General features: G+C 59.1%; 1 protein-coding gene across 1 annotated transcript in view; it reads right to left on the reverse strand.

Moving 5' to 3' along the window:
* The window catches only part of MYO15B (myosin XVB), a 30,612-nt gene extending 9,013 nt beyond the window's left edge, over positions 1 to 21,599 (reverse strand). The window contains exons 1-39 of the mRNA XM_042256364.2: positions 19,422 to 21,599; positions 18,938 to 19,001; positions 18,662 to 18,771; positions 18,416 to 18,490; positions 17,999 to 18,095; positions 17,644 to 17,747; positions 17,417 to 17,480; positions 17,150 to 17,263; positions 16,848 to 17,009; positions 15,829 to 15,942; positions 15,658 to 15,716; positions 15,450 to 15,582; positions 14,345 to 14,440; positions 13,967 to 14,098; positions 12,898 to 13,023; positions 11,706 to 11,783; positions 11,383 to 11,501; positions 11,249 to 11,294; positions 10,973 to 11,097; positions 10,461 to 10,578; positions 10,063 to 10,226; positions 6,882 to 6,975; positions 6,171 to 6,227; positions 5,804 to 5,861; positions 5,472 to 5,602; positions 4,385 to 4,480; positions 4,047 to 4,282; positions 3,783 to 3,961; positions 3,482 to 3,554; positions 2,844 to 3,005; positions 2,457 to 2,557; positions 2,285 to 2,361; positions 2,081 to 2,165; positions 1,802 to 1,891; positions 1,543 to 1,646; positions 1,199 to 1,444; positions 889 to 970; positions 407 to 514; positions 70 to 328 (exon numbers count right to left, since the gene is read on the reverse strand). Coding sequence (XP_042112298.1) covers positions 70 to 328; positions 407 to 514; positions 889 to 970; positions 1,199 to 1,444; positions 1,543 to 1,646; positions 1,802 to 1,891; positions 2,081 to 2,165; positions 2,285 to 2,361; positions 2,457 to 2,557; positions 2,844 to 3,005; positions 3,482 to 3,554; positions 3,783 to 3,961; positions 4,047 to 4,282; positions 4,385 to 4,480; positions 5,472 to 5,602; positions 5,804 to 5,861; positions 6,171 to 6,227; positions 6,882 to 6,975; positions 10,063 to 10,226; positions 10,461 to 10,578; positions 10,973 to 11,097; positions 11,249 to 11,294; positions 11,383 to 11,501; positions 11,706 to 11,783; positions 12,898 to 13,023; positions 13,967 to 14,098; positions 14,345 to 14,440; positions 15,450 to 15,582; positions 15,658 to 15,716; positions 15,829 to 15,942; positions 16,848 to 17,009; positions 17,150 to 17,263; positions 17,417 to 17,480; positions 17,644 to 17,747; positions 17,999 to 18,095; positions 18,416 to 18,490; positions 18,662 to 18,771; positions 18,938 to 19,001; positions 19,422 to 21,463 — 6,380 coding nt within the window. The 5' untranslated portion in view covers positions 21,464 to 21,599. The remainder of the gene's footprint in view (positions 1 to 69; positions 329 to 406; positions 515 to 888; positions 971 to 1,198; positions 1,445 to 1,542; positions 1,647 to 1,801; positions 1,892 to 2,080; positions 2,166 to 2,284; positions 2,362 to 2,456; positions 2,558 to 2,843; positions 3,006 to 3,481; positions 3,555 to 3,782; positions 3,962 to 4,046; positions 4,283 to 4,384; positions 4,481 to 5,471; positions 5,603 to 5,803; positions 5,862 to 6,170; positions 6,228 to 6,881; positions 6,976 to 10,062; positions 10,227 to 10,460; positions 10,579 to 10,972; positions 11,098 to 11,248; positions 11,295 to 11,382; positions 11,502 to 11,705; positions 11,784 to 12,897; positions 13,024 to 13,966; positions 14,099 to 14,344; positions 14,441 to 15,449; positions 15,583 to 15,657; positions 15,717 to 15,828; positions 15,943 to 16,847; positions 17,010 to 17,149; positions 17,264 to 17,416; positions 17,481 to 17,643; positions 17,748 to 17,998; positions 18,096 to 18,415; positions 18,491 to 18,661; positions 18,772 to 18,937; positions 19,002 to 19,421) is intronic.
* Between the last annotated feature and the right edge of the window lie 1,064 nt (positions 21,600 to 22,663).

Here is a 22,663-nt window from a genome sequence, read left to right on the forward strand (position 1 = left end):
GCGGTTAGCCCCTCCTTCCCCTCCCCTCTTTCCTTTCCCCTCCTCCCTCCCCTCCCCTTCCCCTGGCACCTCGCCGGTTGCACGGGCACAGGCACGGGGCCGGGGCGGCTCTGGTACATGCGGATGATGTTGCGGATCTCCCTGCTGGGTTCTGCCCGGCAGGGCTCAGGGTCCGAGCTACGCACCACGGCTTTGCCCCCGGCTGGACTGTGCCCCCTGCCAGGCCCCAGCTCCGTGGCCGGCTCAGCCTCAGCCTCCTGGGCAGCTCTGGCTGCACCTCGCGACGGTGGCAGCTTCTTCAGCACCGGGGGAGGCGGAGGTGAGGGCCCTGCCCAGGAGGAGAGGAAAGACATGAGACCCTGGGCAGAACCCCAGAGGCCCAGCCTGCCCTCCGCCTCCTCACCACCTGCTCTCTCTTCCTCCTCTTCTGGCTCCTCGTCCTGCACCGCCTCTGCCTGGGGGATCGCCACCTTGGCTGGAGGCTTCGTGGTCTTCACCTTGCTCGGCTGCTGCCCTGTAAATGCCCCCCAGTTGGTCCTGTCTATTACCTTCCACTTGGCCCGCCCCCCTGAGCTTTCCTGGTGGCTCAGATGGTAGAGAATCCTGCCTGCAATGCAGGAGACCTGGGTTCAATCTCTGGGTTGGAAAGATCCCCTGGAGCAGGGCATGGCAACCCACTCCAGTATCCTTGCTTGGAGAATCCCCATGGACAGAGGAGCCTGGCAGGCTACAGTCCATGGGGTCACGAAGAGTTGCACACGATTGAGCGACTAAGCACATTGGGCTCCTGGACGGGCCACCCGGACCAGAGGGCAGCCCCCTGTCCCCTGGCCAGTCGGGGGCGGTGTCTGAGTCTCTGTGTCTGATTGCCTTCCCAAGGGCGCTCACCCAACTTCTGGAAATAGTCTCGTTTCTGTTGGAAGCTCCTGGGCCGTGGGTGCCTGTCTTCAGCCTCCTGCGGGGCCTCCTGCTGGCAGGAAGGGGAACAGAAGGAGCAGCCTTGCTGGCCAAGTTGCCGCTCGCACAGCGCACGCACTCGGACCTGCGGGGCTGAGGCTGGGCAGCATCTTTTCTGCATTGCCCTGCGGCCCCATCCCCAACCCCCTGTCTCCCACATCTGCAGCCTTGAAGCCAGCTGCCCATCCCATGCCCTGCCATCTCCCCAGCCTTGGCTCCTCACTGTCAGGCGGGCACCTACCAACTCCAGGCCACTCTCTGGCTCCTTCTGGTGGGTGGGTGTCTTCTTGGGCTTGTGGGTGATGGCCGGAGGAGGTGAGGTCGGGGAAGCTGCTCTAGGGGCTGGGGCCGGGGCCGTGGCTGGGGCTAGAGCTGCGGCTGGAGCTGGGGCTGGGGCTGGGGCCAGGGCCAGGGCCTGACTCTGCCTCAGTTGCTTTGCCTGCTGCTCCAGGGACAAGGTCATGGCCTGGGTGGTCATCTGCTGGGCCTGATGGACAGGGCGTGATGCGCCGGATGAGAGCCAGCCTCGCCCCTCCCTGCAGGCTGGTACCCACGAGGCAATCCGTGGGCCCTGCCCGTCCTCACCAGGATCCGCGCCTGCTGGTTGATGAAGTCCTGCTGCTGGGCCGCCAGCTGCCTCGCATCCACGCTGGGAAGCACTGGCTGTGGCTGTGGTGGTACCACCATGGCTGGGGTGTGGCGGGCAGGCAGGCAGTCAGGGCGGGTTAGCGCCATGGCCGAGCTCCTACTGTGCCCTCCAGGTGGGACCTTCCCTCCTCCAGGCCCAGTCCACCACACCCCCACCCCCCAAAGAAGGGACCGGGCAGCCACAGTCCAGTCTTACCTGGGACTGGCCCCATGGCTGGCATCATGGGCATGGGTGCCGGCATCATGGCTGGCTGGTAGCTGGGCATCTGCACCATCCCTGGGTACACTGTAGGGACAGGGTCCTCCCACGTCAGTGCCCACCTGGACAGCCTCCCTCCAGCCCCAGGCGAGGAGATGAGCACGGGCCACCGGGGTGCGGGCTGGAGCTCTGACGGCAGCTGTGTGGGAAGCCCGGGCCACGCCTCGCCCCGTCTGTGGGCAGGGAGACCCCAGATGGGCTCAGCCCCGCACTCACCCATGGGGTAGCTGCCTTGCTGCATGGGCCCCATGGCACCCCCTCCCTTCATGCGGCCAGTCAGAGCCCTGCCTTGCTCCAGATCCTGTGAAGGCAAAGGTCACAGGTCAAAAGGTCAGAGCTAGAGTCCTAGGAGGGCTGGGAGGGGCAGCAGAGGCCCCGGAACAGGAGGGACTGGGCTGGGCTGGGGCGCAGGACACTCACGCTGAGGCCGGGGGATAGGACGGGCTCGAAGAGGTGGTCCAGGAAGCCATCCAGGCTCCCTGAGGTCCGGGAATCACCTATGGAGGGCTGGCGTCACCTGCTGGGGGCAGGGGCTTCCTGCAAACCCATTCTCATCGCCCTGCCCACCTGAGTGTGCCCACCCCCACCTTACCTGTGCGCCCCTTGCTGGGCAGTGTTGGGGCTGGACCTGGAGGTGGGCCTGGGGGCAATGAGGGGGCCTGGATGCTGGGGGCCAGGGGGATGTTCTCGGCTCTGCAGGAGACAGTGGGCCCAGCTAAGGGGTTCACAGGGCCACCTCCAGCCATGGAGGCCCAGCTAAGGAGGTGGGGTGCCCAGGCTGAGGCAAGGTGTAGAAGCTGCTGTGGAGAGGGGCGGCGGTGGGGGGGGGTGTTGGGGTCATCCCCGCGGGATGGGAGGAGGCTTGGGGGCTGGACCTGCGGCAGCACCAGGGAACCCCAGGGTATGACAGGGTGGCGGTGGGGTCGCCTACAATAGGATAGGGGCAGGAGCAGGCCAGGGGTGCTGGGGTGGCACCTACAGGCCACGGGGGGCGATGGGGTAGCTATGGGGCCTGGCCGGGTCCCCCGGGTCCTCGGTCTGGCCGATCAAGTCCAGCACGAAGTCGCAGCCGGCCAAGTCCCTCCAGGAGTCCCTGCAGTGCAGTGACACAGACCAGCCGCGCGGGGGCGGGTCCAGGCCTCTGGGCGAGACAGGGGCAGGGAGGACAGGGTGGTCAGCCAGGCAGGTGACCATCCAGAAGCAGCAAGGACCTGGGGGTGCGGCGGGGGGAGGCACTTGCAGAGGGGGGTGAGAGGACCCGGTTTCCGTTATTTTTCTGCAAAAAAGGCCCCCTACCTCTGCGTTGGCTCTGATGTATTTGTTTTTGTTTGTTTTTATGTATTTTTCTCCTGTATTTATTTTACCAATTTGATCAGAATCTGGGCCAAATCTAGCAGGAATACTCCCTACTCGCTCTCCATCTGGAATCTGCTGTCTAGACCCTGCCCGCCGACCCGCACACCTCGCCCCCACCCCTTGGGCTGCAGGCCTTGGCCTGCAGGAGCAGCCGCAGAAGGTGCTCAGTGGGACAGCAGGCTGGGAGGGTGAGGAGGACTCAAAAGGAGGATGGGACAACGGTCAGTGTCGGCCAGACTCCCCCATCCCTGGCCCCCAGACCTGCTCTGTAGAATCCACCCGGCGAACTGCTCCCCCGTGGTCCAGGACTCCACCTCGGCTGAGTAGCACTCCTCTGCAAGGAGGAGGGGCAGCGGTGAGAGTGAGGGACAGCAGGGTCCACCCTGACGGGGAAAGGGGTGCTGTCCCATTGGAGTCCCACCAGCAGGATGACAGGGAGGTCAAGATCACATCGGGAGGTCAGGATCACATCGGGAGGGCTGAGGTGGGAAGGGGGTCAGGGGAGGGCGAGGGTGCCGGGCAGACTCTGCCGTGGGAGCCCTGAGCAGGACGTGCGCCTCACCGCTGAAGGTGGACACATCCAGCGCCATGCGGCCCCGCCTCCATCCAGCTGTCCACTCGAGCTGGGTGGGTGGGTGGGCACGGGCAGACCCAGGGTCCAGCTGCGTCTGCTCCAGGGCCCCCAGCAGCTTGTGTTGGCACAGCGCTGCCATGCCCCTGGGGGCCTGGTCAGAGACAAACCTGCGGGCACAGCACAGGGCCGCTGTGAGCCTGGGGTGGCCTGCTGACCCCGTCCACGGGGCCCCCCACCCACTGAGCCCCCTACTTGAGCAGTGGCTTCTGCAGGGTGTGCATCGGAGGGAAGGCGCTGAGCAGGACGGCCATGAGGGCCCAGCCGCGCTGGCTCTGCTGCTCATCGGGGTTGCGCCAGAGCTGGGCCACCAGCTGGCTGAAGAGCTCGTCGCGTAGCCCCGGTCGGCGCTGCCCCTGCCGCACCAGGTACTGGCCCATGGTCTGCTCCTGCCAGGGCGCCAGCGACCCGTCCCCCAGCAGCCACAGCATCTGCGGACACCAAGCCAGGGGAGGCAGGTCGTGCAGGGCTCCCTGTGCCCACCAGCACCCCGGCACAGGCCCACCCTGTCCCCTCCCCGCTGGGTCACTCACCACCTTGTTGATATCCAGGGCATGCTGAGGGTTCTCACCGTCCAGCTGGGTGAGGGGCTTGGTCAGCAGCTGCCCAGGGTGGGGCAAGGAGGGCTCCTGCAAGGAAGGGGGCGGTGCCACATGCCTGAGCAGAGGCTGATCCGTGCTGACCTGCCAGACACAGGGCCAGGGGAGCCCTGAAGGAACCTACGAGAGGAAGATGAGCTGGAGAGGAAAAGCGCCTTAAAAATACACCTTGATTGGGCTTCCCTGGTGGTCTAGTGGTTAAGAAGCCACTTGCCAATGTAGGGGGCACTGGTTTGTTCCTTGGTCCAGGAAGATCCCACGTGCCACGGGGCCACTAACCCCATGCGTCACAACTCCTGAGCCCGCGCACCACAACTGCTGAAGCCTGCACCCTAGAGCCTCTGTTTCATAACGAGAAAAGCCACCACAATGAGAAGCCTGCTCGCCGCAACCAGGGAAAGCTCTCTCAGCGCCAAAGACGCAGCACAGCCAAAACAAAAATAAATATTGAAAACCATACACCTAAATTACTCTTTCTGATTAGAAAACTAAAGCCCGTGCATATGGAAAACTCAGAAAACAGGGAAAAGGATGAAGAATAAAACCCACCATCAATATGCCACTGCGAGGTACAACCAGAGTTAACATTTTCACCTCTTTCTTCCTAGTCTTACTTCCTGTGTGAAGGTACACACGTCATCTCCCCACCCGCCCAGCTGTTGCCTGGAACATCGGGACCGTGCTCGACGGGCACTTTTGAATCTTGCTTTTGTTTCCAACTCTGTTGCCTGGACACTCTGCTTTGTCATTAAACACGCTTTAAAGGCACAACTTCAGCGTTCACTGGCAGGGCAATGCCGCAGGTGTAACAAAGGTGTGGCATCACTGATAAGTAACAATAGACTGAGATGTGGGTTCAACGGATTTTCCGAGCAACGCAGTTGCATCCACAATCCCCACAACAGGAGATGGAGGAGAGGGTTGGAGAAAGAAGGACAAACACAGCTTTTGCCTGTGTTTGGGGGCTCGTGTCTGGGGAAATTTGGGCAGCAGCCAGCAGAGCTGAGGCCTGGAAGCCCACCTGAAAGCCGACGGAGATGAAGCTGGAGAAGGGGAACTGGTTGATGTCAGGTGGGAGGGTCAGGCTGGGCCGGGCGGGAACTTCCGGGGGCATGGCCTCGGTGATGCTCTGGACCCGGGTGTGCTGACGGCCTGGGGTGACACAGGAGGCAGCCCAGAAATGCCCAGGTAAGGCGACTGGCCCTGGTGTCGCCTCTACCTCCCAGCATCAGCCTCTGGCTCCAGTGCAGAGGGAGCCAGGCAGTGAGCTGGGGGCACCCAGAGAGAGCATCAGAGGGAGTGGCTACCGGGAGAGGAAGGGGTTGTGGAAGAATGAGGCCCATCACGACTCACCTTCCGCTGTCTTCAGCATGGCGGCAAGCTCAGCCGGGATCTCCAAGCGCCCCAGCTCCTGGTGGAGGGGAGCAATTGACCAGAAACTCAGGGAGGGGCACAGGGACCCAGGGGCCCTCCTCACCCCTGGGACTATAAGCTTCCCCTCCAGAGACCAAGAATTCTAGTCCTGGGCACTCCAGTGGGGCCCCTTGAGCCCTCAGAGGGAAACCGAGGGCACCCAGGCCTCTTCTTGGGGGGCACAATGGATGGGCCTGAGGACAGGACCCATCTCGGCACCCCTGGGACCCCACGCTCCCCCTCAAGCCAGGCCAGGTTCAGCAGGCTCACGACCCAGCAGACACTCTCCAGCTTCCAGGCCACCTACCATGCTTGGCACCGTCTCGAAGGCCCCGATGCTGTGCCAGCTGCGCCGACGCCCAAGCTGTTGGGGGAGATGCGGGAGGAGATGGTGTCCCCGTGAAGCGTCACCCCGAGCTCCCTCGATGTTCCCTCCTTGCTGGGCAGTTCAGCTGACCCCTTCTCCTCCCAGGAGGCCTGGGCACCAGCGGAACAGGTGTGGATGGACCCCAGGGGGCTGGCGTCTGCCCCTCGCCCTCCAGAGCCCTCACCAGCTGAAGCGCTGTGGGTGTTGCTGCCCGTCTGCCAGGACCGGGAAGAGGACAGCAGGAAGGGAAGAAATGGTCCCTGGGGGACAAAGTCCAGGCAGGGAGGGGCAGGAGAGAGGGCGGCGTGTAGGCATTGACCTTCGAGCTGCTTTATGGCCCTCACGTCGGAGTCATCGGGCAAGACAGGGAGCAGCCCAAGGGGCCCCTGGAGGGGATGGAGGCACCCCAGCTGGCAGAGAGAGTCAGGCCCTGGCATGAAGGAAGGCGATGAGCTCCCAGAGGCCCCAGGCTGCCCCGGCCAGGCAGCGGGGATGGGACACTCCGCCAGTAGTGGTCCCTGAGGCCTCGCCCCTTGTGTGGCTGGGCGTGGACGGTGGTCACTGTCTTCGTTGGGCCAGCTTGACCGGCAAAGGCTGGCTTGGGTTCTCCCCTGAGCACACCCCAGGCAGCACCCCACCCTTGGGCTTCACCTGTGGTCTCCACCGTCTCCAGAGCAGGGGCCGGGCCGCCAGCACGATGGTGTTCAGCTGCCCCAGAGCTGCCCGCCGCCGGAGGTAACGCTTCCTGGAGGCCGGGAAGGGGGCTAGTGAGGAGTCCGCGTTCACACCCAATACCCAGATCCTCCAAGTCAAGACATGAGTGTAAAACCAGACCCCAGTGAAGCGCCCAGCTGCCCAACAAGCAACAGGGAAAGGACAGGACAGAAGAGCAAGTGAACCCAGAGGCTGCTGTGCACAGGGGGTTGAGGCCTGAGGCTCTGGAGCCGGCCACCCGGGCGCGTTCCTCTACTGTTTCGTCACAGCAGTCTTGGATAAGGTCTTTACCTCTCTGGGTTTTGGGGTTTTTTTTGAATATGCTCATGGCTTGTAGGATCTTAGGTCCCCAACCAGGGATTGAACCCACACCCTTGACAGTGAAGTGCTGAGTCCTAACCACTGGACCACCGGAGAATTCCCTACTTGACCTCTTTGTGTTTTATTTTCATCACCTCTAAAAGGAGAATTATTGGATTGTCTGCTCCACAAGAAGATGAAATGAATTAAGAGGTGTGTTTGGAATAGAGTCTGACACATTACTATTTAAGAAGCAGAACTTTTTTCCCCTCCCCCCAAGAAGAACTCCTAAAAATGAAAAAAATTACACCTCGGGAAGTCTAATAGATCCCTGAAGAGACAATATCTTTGAGAATTTTCCAGATATAAGAAAGACCAGACTTCTCAAGGAAGCAGCCCTAAGCATCCTAAATATTTAAAAATTAATCTATATACACTGCTGCGGCTAAGTCGCTTCAGTCGTGTCCAACCCTGTGCGACCCCAGAGATGGCAGCCCACCAGGCTTCGCCATCCCTGGGATTCTCCAGGCAAGAACATTGGAGTGGGTTGCCATTTCCTTCTCCAATGCATGAAAGTGAAAAGAAAAAGAAGTCACTCAGTCATGTCTGACTCTTTGCAACTCCATGGACTGCAGCCCACCAGGCTCCTCCATCCATGGGATTTTCCAGGCAAGAGTACTGGAATGGGGTGCCATTGCCTTCTCCACTATATACACTACTAGATATGAAATAGATAAACAACAAGGATCTTATTTTTTATTGAAATATATTGGTTTACAACGTTGCTGGTATATAGCAAAGGAATTCAGTTACAAATGTATACATACATATATATCTATATAGAATATATAATAGAATAATATTCACTATCTTATAATTACCTATTATGGAAAAGAATCTGTAAAAGAATATATAGAGAGATATATGTGCATGTATATATTTGTAACGGAATTACTGTGCTATATACCTGCAACATTGTAAACCAATATACTTCAATTAAAAAAAATCTACAGCTTTTTTTTACATCAAAGTACACTATCAAGAGAGGAGACTAAAAAGAATAAATATATAAAAAAGAGGAGACTGCTTGTAAATCAAATATTTAATAAGAGTTCAGTATCCATAATATATAACGAATGCCTACAACTCAATAAGAAACAAACCACCCAATTAAAAATCAAGCAGAGGACTTGAGTAGTTGTTTCTCCAGAGAGACACACAGATGGCCCAGGAGAACATGAAAAGATGCTCAACACCACTAGTCGTTAGAGAAATGCAAATCAAAACCACAAGGAAATGCCACTTCACATCCACTGCTGCTGCTGCTGCTAAGTGGCTTCAGTCGTGTCCAACTCTGTGCAACCCCATAGACAGCAGCCCAGCAGGCTCCCCCATTCCTGGGGTTCTCCAGGCAAGAACACTGGAGTGGCTTGCCATTTCTTTCTCTAATGCATGAAAAGAGAAAAGAGAAAGTGAAGTCGCTCAATCGTCTCCGACTCACATCTTCTAGGTTGGTGATAATTTAAACCGCAGAAAATAACAAGTCTTGGCAAGGATGTAATGAAACTGGAAGGTGCACACACTGCTGGTAAGAAGGCAAAATGGTGCAGCCACTAAGGAGAACAATCTGGCAGTTCCTCGGAAAGGTAAAGACAGAATTACCAGATAACTTGGAATTCCACTCCAAAGTAAAGACCCAAAAGAACTGAAAGCAGAGATTTGAACTGTACCTTGCATGCTCATGTTTATAGCAGCCTTATTTGCAATAAGCCCAAAGGCAGAAACAACCCACACGCACACTCAACAGATACATGGATAAACGGCTGTGGTCCACTTACACAACGGAACAATTTCCAGGTGTAAAAAAAAATATGATGTTCTGACACATGTTATAAAAGGTACAAACCCTGAAAATATGTTTAGTGCAATAACCCAGATGTAAAGGGAGATATTGTATGAGTCAACTTAGATGACATGTCTGGAATAGGCAAATTCACAGAAACAGAAGGTATACTGGGAGTTACCAGGGGCTGGAGGGAAGGGGCCGCGGGGTATGATTGTTGAACAGGTACAGAGTTCTTGCTGGTGATGAAACGATTTGGAGGGACTTCCCTGGTGGCTCAGACAGTAAAGAATCTGCCTGCGATGCAGGAGACCTGGGTGTGACCCCTGGTCAGGGAGCTATTAATAGATTCCACATGCCACAACCAACGATTCTGCATGCTTCAATTAAGACCCATTGCAGCCAAAAAAAAAAAAGAGAGAGTATTCTTGCTGCAGGGTGGAGAATGGACTAGAAGAAAGGACAGTTGGACTTCCCTGGTGGTCCAGTGGTTAAGAATCTGCCTACCAGTGTGAGGGATATGGGATCAATCCAGGAAGGAAGATCCCACATACCATTGAGCAGCTGAGCCCATGAGCCACAACTACTGAAGCCTGCGTTTGTACTCTAGCCCGCGCTCCGCAACAAGAGAAGCCGCAGCCACGAGAAGCCGTTGCAGCACAACGAAGAGCAGCGCCTGCTTATTGCAACTAAAGAAAACCCACATGCAGCAATGAAGACCCAATGCAGACCAAAAAAATGCAAACCACTAGTCAAGGAGTCAAGACAGCAGGTTTGAGTAGCCTCAGCAGGTAATGAGCTCCTCATGGCTGGGGGCATTCAAGAAGAGATAGCAGAGGTATGGGCAGGGGTGTCGGCAAGAAGAGTCCAGTGCCGATGGGATGCAGGCAGACAGACTTGCATCGAGGCCCTATGTCTCCCAGAGCCTGCCCCGCCACGTTGAGGAGGCCTACAGTCTCAGCGCCCCCCGCACACCTGGCCTGGAGCCCACGCACATGAGCCTGCTTCCGTGGCAGGAGGCGGAGGCGCTGGTGGGAGATGCAGACGCGGAGGCCTCGGTGCAGGGTCAGCAGGGCCTGGGCGCGCTGCTGGGCCCGGCACTGCTCCAGCTGCTGCCAGCCCGGCTCCCGCAGCAGTACCTGGGGGCAGAGGTGTGGGCTGGAGGCAGGCCAGGTATGCAGGCTGGGACCACCCTGCCCTTCTCCCGAGGCCTCAGCCTCCTTCCAGGCAACCCATTCTCCTGGGGTGCCCGGGACACCCAACCCACTCTGTCTCCCCACCACCTGGAAGGACCACTGGATTCTGAGAGGATCCCAGAATGCTCCTCCTACTTGCCAGCCCTCCCTGCCTCTCTGCACACACACACCACCCACCTGGGTGGCTCCCAGGTGACAGAGGGGTGACTCAGCTGCTAGCACCTGGTTCAGGATGATGCCACACCTTTCCCGGTCAGAGAGCTCGCCCTGCTCCTCAGTCCCCAGGGCCCGGAACCTGCCCAGGGATAGATAACTCAAGTCAGAACAAGCACACGGGCACCTCTCCCCACACTCATTTGATCCCCGAGCCCCTTGGGTCCATTCAGTCTGTAAGTCATTCAACAATGATTATGGGAAGCACCTACTATGTGCCAGACACCCAGGAGAGTTTTGCTAAGAGGAAGAGAGATACCTGAATGCACAGAGGCATGCAGAGGCGTGGGGGTGACTGAGGAATAGTGGAAGGAGACACAGATGGAGGGAGAGGAGAGAGAGAATGGAAGAAGGGTCCCTGGGAAAGTGGGTCCGTCTTCCCTAGAAGGAGCCCCAGGTCTGGCAGCCACTCCAGGGGGGCCTGCCTAGTGAGTCCTGGCCCTGAGGTGCCTGTTTCCCCCTATCCTGGGCCCTACCTGTCCAGGAAGGCCTGGAAGGGCAGGCGAATGGGGAAGTTGGCACTGCGGGTACACACTGCCTCCAGGATGCCCGCCTGGCGCAGTTGTTCTGCCACATGATCCACGTCGAAGAGGCCTGGAAGCTGTGGCCAGGCAGCATGGCAGAGCCAAGGACATGGAGTCGAGGGGCTCACAGCCGTGGGGAGCACGGGGCAGGGCACAGGAGGGGCGGGGGTGCTGAGAAGGCAGGGCAGGGACTGGAGGGCTCTGCAGCCAGGTGCTGGGAGGGCTCACCTTTCCTGGATTGGGGCTGAGGCACTGGATGAAGTAGACATGGCTCCTCGTGGGTGGAAAGGGGAGTCACGTGAGCACAGACTGGCCCCCTATTCAAACTCCCAGGGGGTCAGGTATGGGGGCACTATTCTCACCTGCCCAGCTGGGCTAGGAGGTCCCCCAGGGACTTCTGGAAGCGAGCGGCCAGCGTGGGTTTGCCCGGTCCTCCTCCGAACTCATCAGGCTCTGCTTCCTGGAACAGGCGGCTCACCAGCTGCGGGGTGAGACAGGGACTGCGCCGGCTCGCAGGGCCTGTCGATAGCCCAGCCTGCCCCCCAGCCCCACTCCCTGGGGCACTGGGGTGGGCCAGCCAAAGGTTCAAGGTGCCAGGATCTTGAAGGCCAGCCCCTTGGGCAAGACTGTCTGGGCGAGGAGGACAGAACAGGGTCGGGGGGTATAGGACGGCCAGCAGGGGCACCTGGAGCTGGCTCTGGGCAAGCATCTCCACCACGGCAGGGTCAAGATGATCCCGGTTTCTGTTTAGAAACTTGTGAACCTGCGAGAGACAATGTGAGGTGGGGAGGGGAAGTCAAGGAGAGAAGGCGGTGGAAGCCAGTCCCTTTGGCAAGTGACCCAGCCTCTTCCCTCTGTTAATAGTCCAACTTCAAAGGTGGCCTTTCATCTCACACCATGTACCAAAATCAACTCAAAATAGAAGGATCAAAGACCTAAATGTAAGACATGAAACCATAAGACTCTTAGAAGAAAACAAAGGGAGAAAGCTTCATGACACTGGATTTGGCAATGATTTCCTGAATAGACACAAAAAGCACAGGCAACAAAGGAAAAATAAACTGGATTTCATTAAAATGAAAACCTCTTGTGCATCAGAATACAGTGCTGAGAGTGAAAAGAGAGCCCACAAAATGGAAGGAAATATCACATATCAGATAAGGGATTAATATTTAGATTAATATCCAGAACGCCTACAGTTCAGTTTAAAAAAACAACACAATTAAAAAATGGACAAAGGAATTGAATAGATATTTCTCTAGGAAAGATACACAAATGACCAAGGAGCACATGAAGAGATGCTCAACATCATTAATCACTAGAGAAATGCAAATCAAAACCACAATGAGATACCACTTCCCACCCACAAGGATGACTTGCTCCACCCCAAACCAGTCACCCGAATATACCATTTATACCAGGCCCCCACCCCCTTGAAGCTCTCCTCCTAGGTAGGTGTGGAGTCATCATGAAACTCAGAAGGGGGAGAGGAGGTCCCTTTACTGAGTACCCGGATGTGCCAGGCACCTGTCCCACCACTTCCATGTAATTACATTAATCCTCAGGACGCTATAGGACAGGTTCCCCTTCCCATTTTACAGATGAGGACAATGGAGACACAGAAGGAGAAGCAGACTCCCTGAGGTCATCAGAGCCAGGTCCCATGCATATGCTCTGCCCCTCTGGGTCTGGAAGGTCCCAAGGCCTTGACTCCCCCATCACACAATGCTTGCCCAGAGCTCAGTGAGTCATGCACTAGGTGAGGCAGAGGGGCCCAGGCAGAGAGAGATGGTTAAAGCCTTGGAAGAGGTCTCCCTACACTTACCCCACTCACCCATCAGGTGACTCCCCAGGGTCACTCTGCCCTCACCCGATACCTGGTAGGTGACGGTCCCGGCATAATGTCGCACGGTGAAGATGGGAAGGGGCAGCTGGGGCTTGGTGTAGCACGGGTGGTCGCCGTGGTGATAGTGGCACTTCTGCAGAAAGGTGTGGTCCGTGGCCTGATGAGAGGAAGAGATGCTCAGGCCTCTGCCGGTGTGGCTCCCCTGGCGGGGCTGTGCCTCTCTCCCCTGCCCCCAGAACCACAGACACTGAACACACGGCGAGCTTTGGTTTGGTTCCCAAGCTTTTTTAGAAAGTCGCTCCTTATCTGAGTCTTTATAAAGGGCACAACCTCTTTCCCAGGGACTATTTTGAACAATCAAGAAAAAACATGGAAGACTTGCACACCTCAGTCAATAAGATTTGGTGGCTTAGAGACGTTTGATAAAATAATTTAAAAGAAACTGGGCTGGGGGACTTGAAGGCAGTTTTGGCAATGACTCCTGGGAGACTGGTCTCACAGTTACAGGTGTTTCTGAGCAAGTTTTTCAGATACTTTTAAGAACCCATCCAGGAACTTCCCTGGCGGGCCAGTGGTTAACAGTCTGTGCTTCCAATGCAAGGAGTGTGGGTTTGATCCCTGGTCAGGGAAGTAGGATCCCACATGCCTTGTAGTGTGGCCAAGAAAATAAAAAAGGGGGAAGGATACAGTACATTTAAATGAAACATTAAACAGATGGGATGTGTTTTTTTTTTAAAGATTCACATATATAAAAAGTCATCCAGTAAGAGGCTATTTTATGGAGTTTAAGAACTTATAACAAGACTCGATGAAACCCCAAGCCCCTCGCGCAGCCTGCACAGTCCGCACCACCCAGCCCCTCAGGCACGATGGTCCCCCTCCTGCAGTGAGGACTCTCAGAGAGGTCAGCACTTCACTCAGGATTATCCAGAGACTAGAGATCTGAACCTAGTGTGGCCACTGCCTTCCCAAGCTGTGCTGAGGGCCTGTGGGCAAGGTCCCAGGACCTCAGACTTTATTTCTCCCCTGAGAGGCCCTGCTGGCCCTGGCCTGGTCACCAGGCACCCCCCGCTCCTTGTCCCCCAACACGAGGGGCTCACCTGGGACAGCCATGTCTGGGCATCCAGGATACTCAGGAGGCTGTGTGGCTGGTCTACCAGGAAGTCCAGGCAGGACTCCTGCAGGGCCTGGGGGATGGGCACCCAGGGAAGCAACTCCCTCCGACACTCCTCCTGGGAACAGCCAGCACTTGGTTTGTGGAGACCACCCGTGTCCATGGGGGGCCTCACCCGAGCCAGAGCAGGGCTGACCCTCCCATTGTACAGATGAGTAAACTGAGGCTCGGAAGGACTGAGACGGCCTACAGCAAGGGGGCTCTGGGGCGGGCTCTCAGTGCAGTGCTCTCTCTCCCCTAGGGATGGCTTCTGTTCTAGGAAACAGCTGGGCATCCCTGGCCTCCTCCAAGCCCAGTCCTGTACCTCCTCCTGGGCGAGCAGCAGCCGGTTGTACCACAGCTGCAGGCGCTCACTGCCCAGGTTGTTGTACAGCTGCTCCAGACCGTTGACCCGCAAGGCCTGGGGGCACGTGAGCAGTGAGGTGGGCACCCACATGAGGTGGGGGGCCCGGGGCAGCTAGGGGGGCCAGCACACAGGCCTGGTGCCCTTCTCCCCGCTCCCACCGCTGCCCACATTCTCCCAGCACCAGGCAGGATGCTGCCCCAGGGCTGATGCTGCCGCCTCCAGGGTCAAGTCCAAAGACTCTGGCCCAGGGTGCGGCCGCCTCAGTGCTGCCCCTGCCCCAGCCCCAGCCGGGCCTCCCCTCCAGCAAGCTGTCCCCCTGCCTTCTGCCTCAGCACCGCTGTGAGCCTTTGGGCCTCTGATCATAGCCGTCCTGTGGTCTGGAAGGCACCTTTTCCTACAGCCTAGCTCAGGGACTATCCGAATGCCACGTTCTCACAAGCAGAGTTCCAGGCTGCCGCTTCCAAGAAGCCTTCCAGGAGTCCTCCTGTTAGAATTCCAGGCTCCTTCCTCTGTGTCCCCAACACCTGGCCAGCAAGCCTAGCAGAGCCCCTGCTTCATGCAGCTTTGTACAGAGTTTTGTACATGCTCAAAAATACACACAAGTGTGCATATGAATATACACACACACACAGGTGCCGTGGAGAGGAGGCAAGAGCGGAGGACAGTGACCGGTGCCCGTCTCATCCCTTTTCCCTGGCCTGAGGGGGCCGGATATTCTGGGAAGGGGTGACGAGCTTATGGAAACTCAGGGTGATTTGGGGGAGTCCCCTTCTCCCCCCGCCTCTTGGACACAGGAAGTGAGACTGACTCATCCTGAGGTCTTTCATCGCCTCAAGGCTCCATGAGACTCTGAAACAAAGCCAAGTAGGCAGGGCTCTCCAGAGGTGACATCACGCCTGGACAGGGCAGGCAGCTGTACCTACGAGCGCGCAGCTGTCTCATGGACCATCGTATGGTCAGAGAGGCAAGCAGCGCACGAGTGTGCCCCACAGAGCTGCTGGGGTCCCCAGGAATATCCAGGATGAGGTGGACACCCCTTTCTGGGCCCCACCCCCGGGGTGACCTCAAAGCCGTAGACATCAACGACAGAGATGGTAACCGTGCTGCCTGCCTCCGCAGGGGACGCCAGACGCGCGTTGGCCGTCCTCAGAAGCCAGGTGAAGAGCCGTGCGTACAGGGCCTTGGCCAGGGTGTCCCTGGGAGCGTGGTGAGTGAGCCCCGTGCAGCAGGGGCCAGGCCCACTCCCGGCTCTCTCCTGTCCTCAGGGCTACCTGGCATCGATGGCGCTTTCCATCGGTAGGGATCTCGAGACCTGGCCATAGGGCGTCTCCTGAGGGTGGAGAATGTGCAGCTGGTGCACCAGGCCCAAGGCCCACCCCGGGGCTCCCCAAGCCTTTGGGTGGTCTGCTCAGGCCCCCCTTGCCCAGGACCCCCAGGCTCACCGTGACCCTCCGGGTGACCGCTCCCTCCAGGCGCTCGGGCGGCACCCGCAGCAGCCGGGCTGCGGCGTGGATCTCAGCCCAGCTGGACACGGCGGCCACCTCCTGGGACTCCCTCTGGACAGAGGCGGGAGGGAGCAGGGAGCGCTCTGCTTGTGGACTGGCTGCTTCCCACAGGCGGGGGCAGAGCCACGCTCAGACCAGCAAGGTGCCCGTGACCCAGAGGTAGACCTGGGCCGGGGGAGGGGCTGGCTCTGAAGTCTGAGGGCCTAAGTGTGAATCCGACCTTACCTCTGTGCTAGCTAGTGGCCCCGACAAGTCTTTTCCCCTCTCTGAGCCTCCACTGTCTTGTCGTTAGAGGGGAAATAATAAGCTTTATGTGATGGTGTTCTCTGGAGCACTAAATGGACTTCCCAGTGGCTTAGACTCCATGCTCCCAATGCAAGGGGCCTAGGTTTGATCCCTGGTCAGGGAACTAGATCCCTCATGCCATAACTAAGACCTGGTGCAACCAAATAAATATTTAAAAAAAAAGAAACTCTATGTAGGGAATTCCCTGATGGTCCAGTGGTTAGGACTCTGCTCTATCACTGCTGAGGGTGTAAGTTTGATCTCTGGTTGGGGAACTAAGATCATGCAAACTGCTCGGTGTAGACCCCCCACCCAAATACACACACACACACACACACATATATGTGAAGCCCCAGGTACATCATAGCTGCTCAGGTAACACCAAGCACCCCTCTTAGGGTGGTGCCTTAGTGGGATGGGATTAGTATAGAGGCAGAAGACCCTAGTCTCAGTTTTCTCATTTATAAGATGGAAATCCAAAACCATTACAATATTGTAATGTAATTAGCCTCCAATTAAAATGAATAAATTTATATTAAAAGAAAAAAGATAGAAATCCATCCACTTTCCGGGACAGCGGTGAGGCCCTGTGGGTGGCCTCCCACACTGAGGTTACCGCTGATGATGCAGACGAGCCAAACCACCGATCCAGCATCTCGGCGGAAGCTCACCTCTAACGAGGAGAAGCAGATGTTGCCCAGCTGCAGGATGGAGGCCAGCACAGCCCAGACGGCGGTCAGCTCCTCGGTGCACAAGCCCAGTGCCTGCAGGGCGCTCACCAGTCCTCTGAAGTCCTGGGCATCGTCCTTGTCCTGGAGACTGCAGGCGCGGCCCTGCCAAGCACAGCAGAGCTCAAGGGTGAGGGGCCGGGGATGAGGACGGGCCTCCCATGGCCTCCCTCACCTACACCCCGAGCGGGGACCCCTCCCTAGGCAGGCCCTGTCGCCCAGCACCAGGGAGTGCCTCCCCTCACCTGGTTGAGGTAGTAGTAGGTCTCTGGCCCCTGCAGGGAGAGCTGTTCCCGTTCCACAGGGTCCAGCCCCGCCAGCAGCTCATAAAAAACATGGAAGCTCCGCTCAGCCTGGGCCTCGGGGGAGAAGGACTGGCTTAGGGGGAGTGGCAGCCAGGTCTTGTGCCCTGGGAAGCAAGGACAAGCCCCCAGGGGAAGGCAGGCCGGGGGAATGAGGGGTCACAGCGCCTCCCTCTCCCCCGCGCTGGGAGCAGCGGGCCAGGGTCATACCTGAAACACCACCCTCGAGGTCTCGAGTAGATGATGTGACGCAGAAGCGCCCACGATGACCCCACTGTGGGCACAGGGCACGGTGAGGGTGCCCAGGGCACACATGGCCCAGGGCCCCTGCTCAGGTGGGACCCACCAAGGGCTGGACCCAAGGGTGGCAGTCTCAGGTTCCCAATCTGGGGAACAGGCCGTGGGTGCCCCTGCCCACCTGGACCCCTGTCACTCACCACTGCAGGCAGAGGCACAGGACCTGGCCGAAGCGGCTGGCATTGGCGTTGAGGACTGTCTTGGCATGGCCAAAGCTGCTGAGCAGGGGCAGCACGGTGTCCAGCTGGGTGGGAGGGGGGACATTCAAGTATCTCTGGGCGTAGCAGCCCCTGATGAGGCATCCCAGACAAGGATACTATGTAGGGGCTCTGTCGGGCCACGGAGGGGTCAGTCTCCCCAGCCCACCCTCCCCGCAGTAGGCCATGCCTGGGGCTGCCCCTGAGGAGAAGCCAGAGGCCTGAAGACCACTCTCCTGGCCCAGGGGAGTGGGAAGGTCCCTCTTGGACCCCTGGGCAATGGAGAGCTGCCCCTCACCCGACACCCTCTCTCCCTCGTCTGCTCCCACTCCAGGCTGTGTAGGAACTGCACCATCTTTTTGGCTGCCTCCGTCTTCCCAGAGCCGCTGTGCCCACTGCAGGAGAGAAAGGCTGGCAGGGCCTCCAGGAAGGGGCACATAGGGTGACCCCAAATGAGCCCCAAAGCGGGGATGTGCCCACCTGGAAGTGACACCCACCCTAAGAGAGGCTCCCAGAAATGCAGAAACACAGATCCAGGGCAAGGAGGCCAAACAGCAAAAAAAGGTCCCAAGATGCCTCCTCGTTCAAGGGGCACGGTCTTAGCAAGTCCAGAGCTGCTTCTCAGCAGTGGACCGGACGGGCAGTTTCCGATACAGACCTCACATAGCCCTCCTCCTGGCCCTCAGCGTGGCCTGAGGGCTCAGCCACCACTCACCCCAGAAGGATGCAGGTGGCCTGCCCCGTGCTCTCAGACAGGCTATACGCCGATGCCACAACAGCAAAAATGTGTCTGGGGGAGGAGAGTGGAAGCAGATGAGAGAGAAGGTTACCAGCGATGGGCACCCTGCGGTCTCCTGGGTGCAGGCAGGTCCTGCCCACAGTCCCCTGGACCTCAGTCAGTGTGACGTGCTAGGGTAGCCACCCGGTGGGAGCAGAGGCCTGGTGGGGCAAGTTCACATACGGGGTGGTGTTGGGGGTCTTCCCAGGGCGGTAGCTGGCTAGGACCTCAGGTGCATAGAGAGGCAGGGCCCGGTGGGGGTTCAGAGCTAGCAGGAGGGGCCCCCCGAAGGTCTGGGAAGAAAGTGAAAGCTCTCATCAGAATGTGGAGGGAGCAGGGTTCGGGACCCAGCCCAGGGAGGATGGAGGGGGACACTCTGGGTGGGGTGTGCCCAGAGGGCCCTCTGACCCCAGGGGAAAGGGAATGCCAGCCCACCACACCCTGCTGGGTCCCCCATACGTAGATTCGGCCCAGGTGAAACCTCTTCTTCAGACACAGCAGCACAGAGCTGTCGCACACTGGCCTACGGGGCGTGGGGTGGAGAGGGGAGTTGGGAGCAGAAAGAGGTTCTGGGTTAGCGCCCCGGCTGGCTGCAGAGACACCTCCACCAAGTCGCGCACCCTCTCCAAGGTGGTCCATAACACAGCCCTCCCCCACCTCCAAGCCGGTCCATAACACAGCCCTCCCACCGCCACCCCTGCTGAATAAGAGATCCCACCGTGGGCGCAATAGGCAGGACTAGGCTGCTGACTCAGAAGGAAGCTTTGTGCCAATTAGAGAAAAAAAGGGCATCTGGATTCTCACCCCTCTCCTGCCCCTTCCAGCCTGACGACCCTGTATGGCAAAACCCCTTCGAAGGAGACCCTCCATACAAATCGGAGGTAGGGTGGGATAGGAGAAGGTGTGACCTAGGCAGGGCAGGTTTGGAACCGCGCCCACTCACCGCAGCCGGGCCAGGTCCTCGGTGTCTTCCAGGCCTTCCCCCACACTCCAGCCGTCCGCGCCGCCGGGAAGAGGAGGTTCCTCCGGGCCGGGCACGAGGCTCAGCTCCAGGTCCCTCTCCAGCGCCTCCTCCACCTCGTCCTCTGGCTCCCACCGATCCCTCAAGGACCCGCGGGGGCCGGGGCTCCCCTCCGGCCGCCGGCGGGTCTCCAAGGTGAGTCGGGGCAGCAGTGCTTCGGTGCCAAGCCCGGGGCCCTTGTGAGGGCCAGAGCCCTGCGCCCAATGCACCGGAGCCGCGGCTCCCAAGCTCTCGGGCTCCGCTTCGCTGCTGGAGCCCGTCTCGTCGAGGGGGGGCTCTTCGTGGGGATTCGGGCCGAGAGAGCCGCGGGGAGACTCCGCCACCCCTTCGACACTGGCCCTGCGCCCTGCACTGTCCGCAGACGCCCCCGCACAGGACCAACCGCGCCCCTCCCCGGCGGGGGCGTCCGCGAACCCTTCCTCTGAGCTCTGGCGGCTCGAGGTCCTCCCTGCCCCGTGGATCCTGGGGAACACGACGGCGAACTTGGGATCTGGAGTCGCGTGCTCGTCCTCGGATGGATCGTGAGCTGGGCTTTCTGCAACCTGCGGGGAACTCGGGCCGCCGCCAGGGGGAGGCCTTGGTCGCCCCCAGAGCCCCGCGACGCCCGCCAGGCTCAGCGCTAGACGGCGGCGGCGCGGCCCCGGCCCGCGGCTCGTCCCCTCGCTGGTCCCGGGGCCCCGCGCGCCGCCCGCGCGCCCCTGGAGCCGCAGCCGCAGCCACCGCAGGAGCCCCAGGGCCCGCGCTACGCGCACGAGCCGGTCCTTGAGGCTGCCGCGGCGGGGACCGGCGGCCTGGGGAGCAGGGCCTGGCGGGGGCCTCGCGCGGAGCCTGCAGAGCGCCACTAGGGCGGCCAGCGGCCCGTCTCCCCGAGACCCCTCGTCGCTCACGCCCACCGCCTCGTGCGCCTTCCCCACCACATTTCCAATCTGGCGGCGCTGACCCCGGGCGGTCGAGGCCTCGGCTCTTTCGGGCGGGGTGCCCCTCGGCTCAGCTTCGGGCTGCACCCCATCGTCCCTTGCATCCCCGCCCTGCCTGGGGTCCTGAGAACCCCACGAGCTCCGGGGGATCCAGCTCTCGAGGAGGCTGGAAGCTGCGGCTTTTCTACCCTGGTCAGCCTCGCCGGCCTCGAGGGCCTCGCGGGTCGTTCCTGGGGCTGCTCCTGGGCTCCGGCACGGCCCGGCCCCCTCCTGACTCGAGTCTGGGTCTGTCCCGGAATCCTCTGTCTCTCCCTGGGGCCTCGCCCCCGACGATCCTTCTGGGCTCTGGGGCCGCGAGGGGGGCTTGTCACTGCCTCTGTCGTCGCTGCTGCTCGGCCTGTCGCTGTTCCGGGGAGCTCCTGGTGCCTCCAGCGCTGACTCTGCACTGGTTTGAGTGCCCCCCGAGGCCATGTCCGTTTGCTCCAAGTTGAGCCTCCGCTCTGGGGTCCCACCACTTTGGCTGCGGCTCTCCTGGGCCTCGTGGGCTTCGCTGTCCAGGCAGGAGCTGGCCCCGTCTCCACCCGACGTGTCCCTGTCGAGGCTCGGTGTCTCCCGGCGGCCCCGCTGAGCCGAGCGTCCCCGTCGTTTTCCTCTCCTTCTGCCGCAGTCGTGCTGGCGTGTCCTTCCTCCTCTTCCGAGACCCTTCTCCTCCAGGCGCCCCCCGTGGCCGTCCCCCGGCTTGCTGCTCTCCTTAGCCTGGCATCCCCCACGAGCATGCCCGCTGCCTCCTCTGCCCTCGGCGTCCGGCGGCGGCCCCGCCTCTGCTTGTCTGCAGTCCCCGTTCTCCCCTCCAGTGGGCTTCCTGTGGGCACTGGGAGGCTCCTGGCCTCGCCCGGCGCTGGGCTCCCTGTGTGCCTTACGATGGCCCTTTCGGTGTCCCCGGCTGGGCACGCTGTCTGCGCTGGCAGACCCGGATTCCTGCTCCCCCGAGGGGGGCCTCCCGGGTCCCTCCAGGTGCTGGGGCGCTTTGCCCTTGCTCCTGCCCATGGCTTCCTGGTGGCTGTCTCCTCTTCTCGCCCCAGGAGCCGGCTGCCCACAGGCGTGCCCTCAGCAGCACACCACACGGGGCTCTGGGCTAATAGGGGCTACAGGCTCCATCTACCCGCCCCCCAAGGGCATCAATAATGCAGGTGGCTGCCGGTCCTGACCTCCAAGGCCAACAATAGCGAGGAGGCCAATCAGGAAAGAAGAGCTGCAGGTGCGGACAAAGGCCGTGGACAGGGCAACCGTGCGGCCCTGAGTTGCTGCCAGCCTGGCACCGGGCCCGACCGAGGGGGCCCATGCTCTGCTCCTGCCTCACTACTTTGGCATCGGGGTGGGGGCTGGTGCCAAAAGAACCTGTGCGGGTCATCCTCCTTGTCCTGGGGGCCTCTAGGGGACCCACCCTCCTCCCTTAGCCCCTTGGAGGCTGGAACCAGGCTGACCTTGGTGCACGGCCAGAAGCCAGTGAGGGTTGTTAATTTTGTTATTGTTCTATATTGTGAAATATAATTTAAAGAAAACTGCATAAAACATAAATGTACACCTCGGACTGGTGTAAAGTAAGTACATGCTTCTTAGTCATGGAACATAATCGGACCCCAATAAATTCCTGAGCACCCAGATGTGTGTGTTGCTCTAATATTTAATTTTTTTTGAACAGGTAGTCCAGAAGATGAAAGTTTCCCACTCCTGACCCACAGCTATTCATTGTCCCCTGAGGTTACCCATTTCTTGTATTTCCTTCCAGAGCTATCCAGGCAGAGAAAAGCAAGTATTCTTTTTCCCTCTGAGAACAGGTGGAAGCTCTTCTAGCTCATGGTGCTCCACTCTAACAGATTAACTTGGAGATTTCATAATAGTAAAAATCTTTTTTTTTTTTACAACTTTGTAATATTCCAGCAGATGAATGTGCCAGAGTTTAACCAATTCTTTATTGATAGTGCAAAAATTAATAAAGGAAACACTCACTAAATGGAGGCCAGAGGCCAGAAGGGGGAGTCCTTATACACTTAACCAGTTCACCTCGATATAGAGCCCAAGAGGAAAAAATGTACTTTGGGTCTCAGGCAGGAAGTGACACGACTTTACTGCTGGCAGCTGGAGGAAGAAAGTTTTTCCCCTTGCCGGGCAATAACTCAGCCAATGAGAAACTGTTAAACTAAGCCAATGAAAACCTGCTATACTTCAAACTCCCAGTTTCCTCCT

Source organism: Ovis aries, chromosome 11 (assembly GCF_016772045.2).
Source record: "Ovis aries strain OAR_USU_Benz2616 breed Rambouillet chromosome 11, ARS-UI_Ramb_v3.0, whole genome shotgun sequence".
Taxonomy (NCBI): Eukaryota; Metazoa; Chordata; class Mammalia; order Artiodactyla; family Bovidae; genus Ovis; species Ovis aries.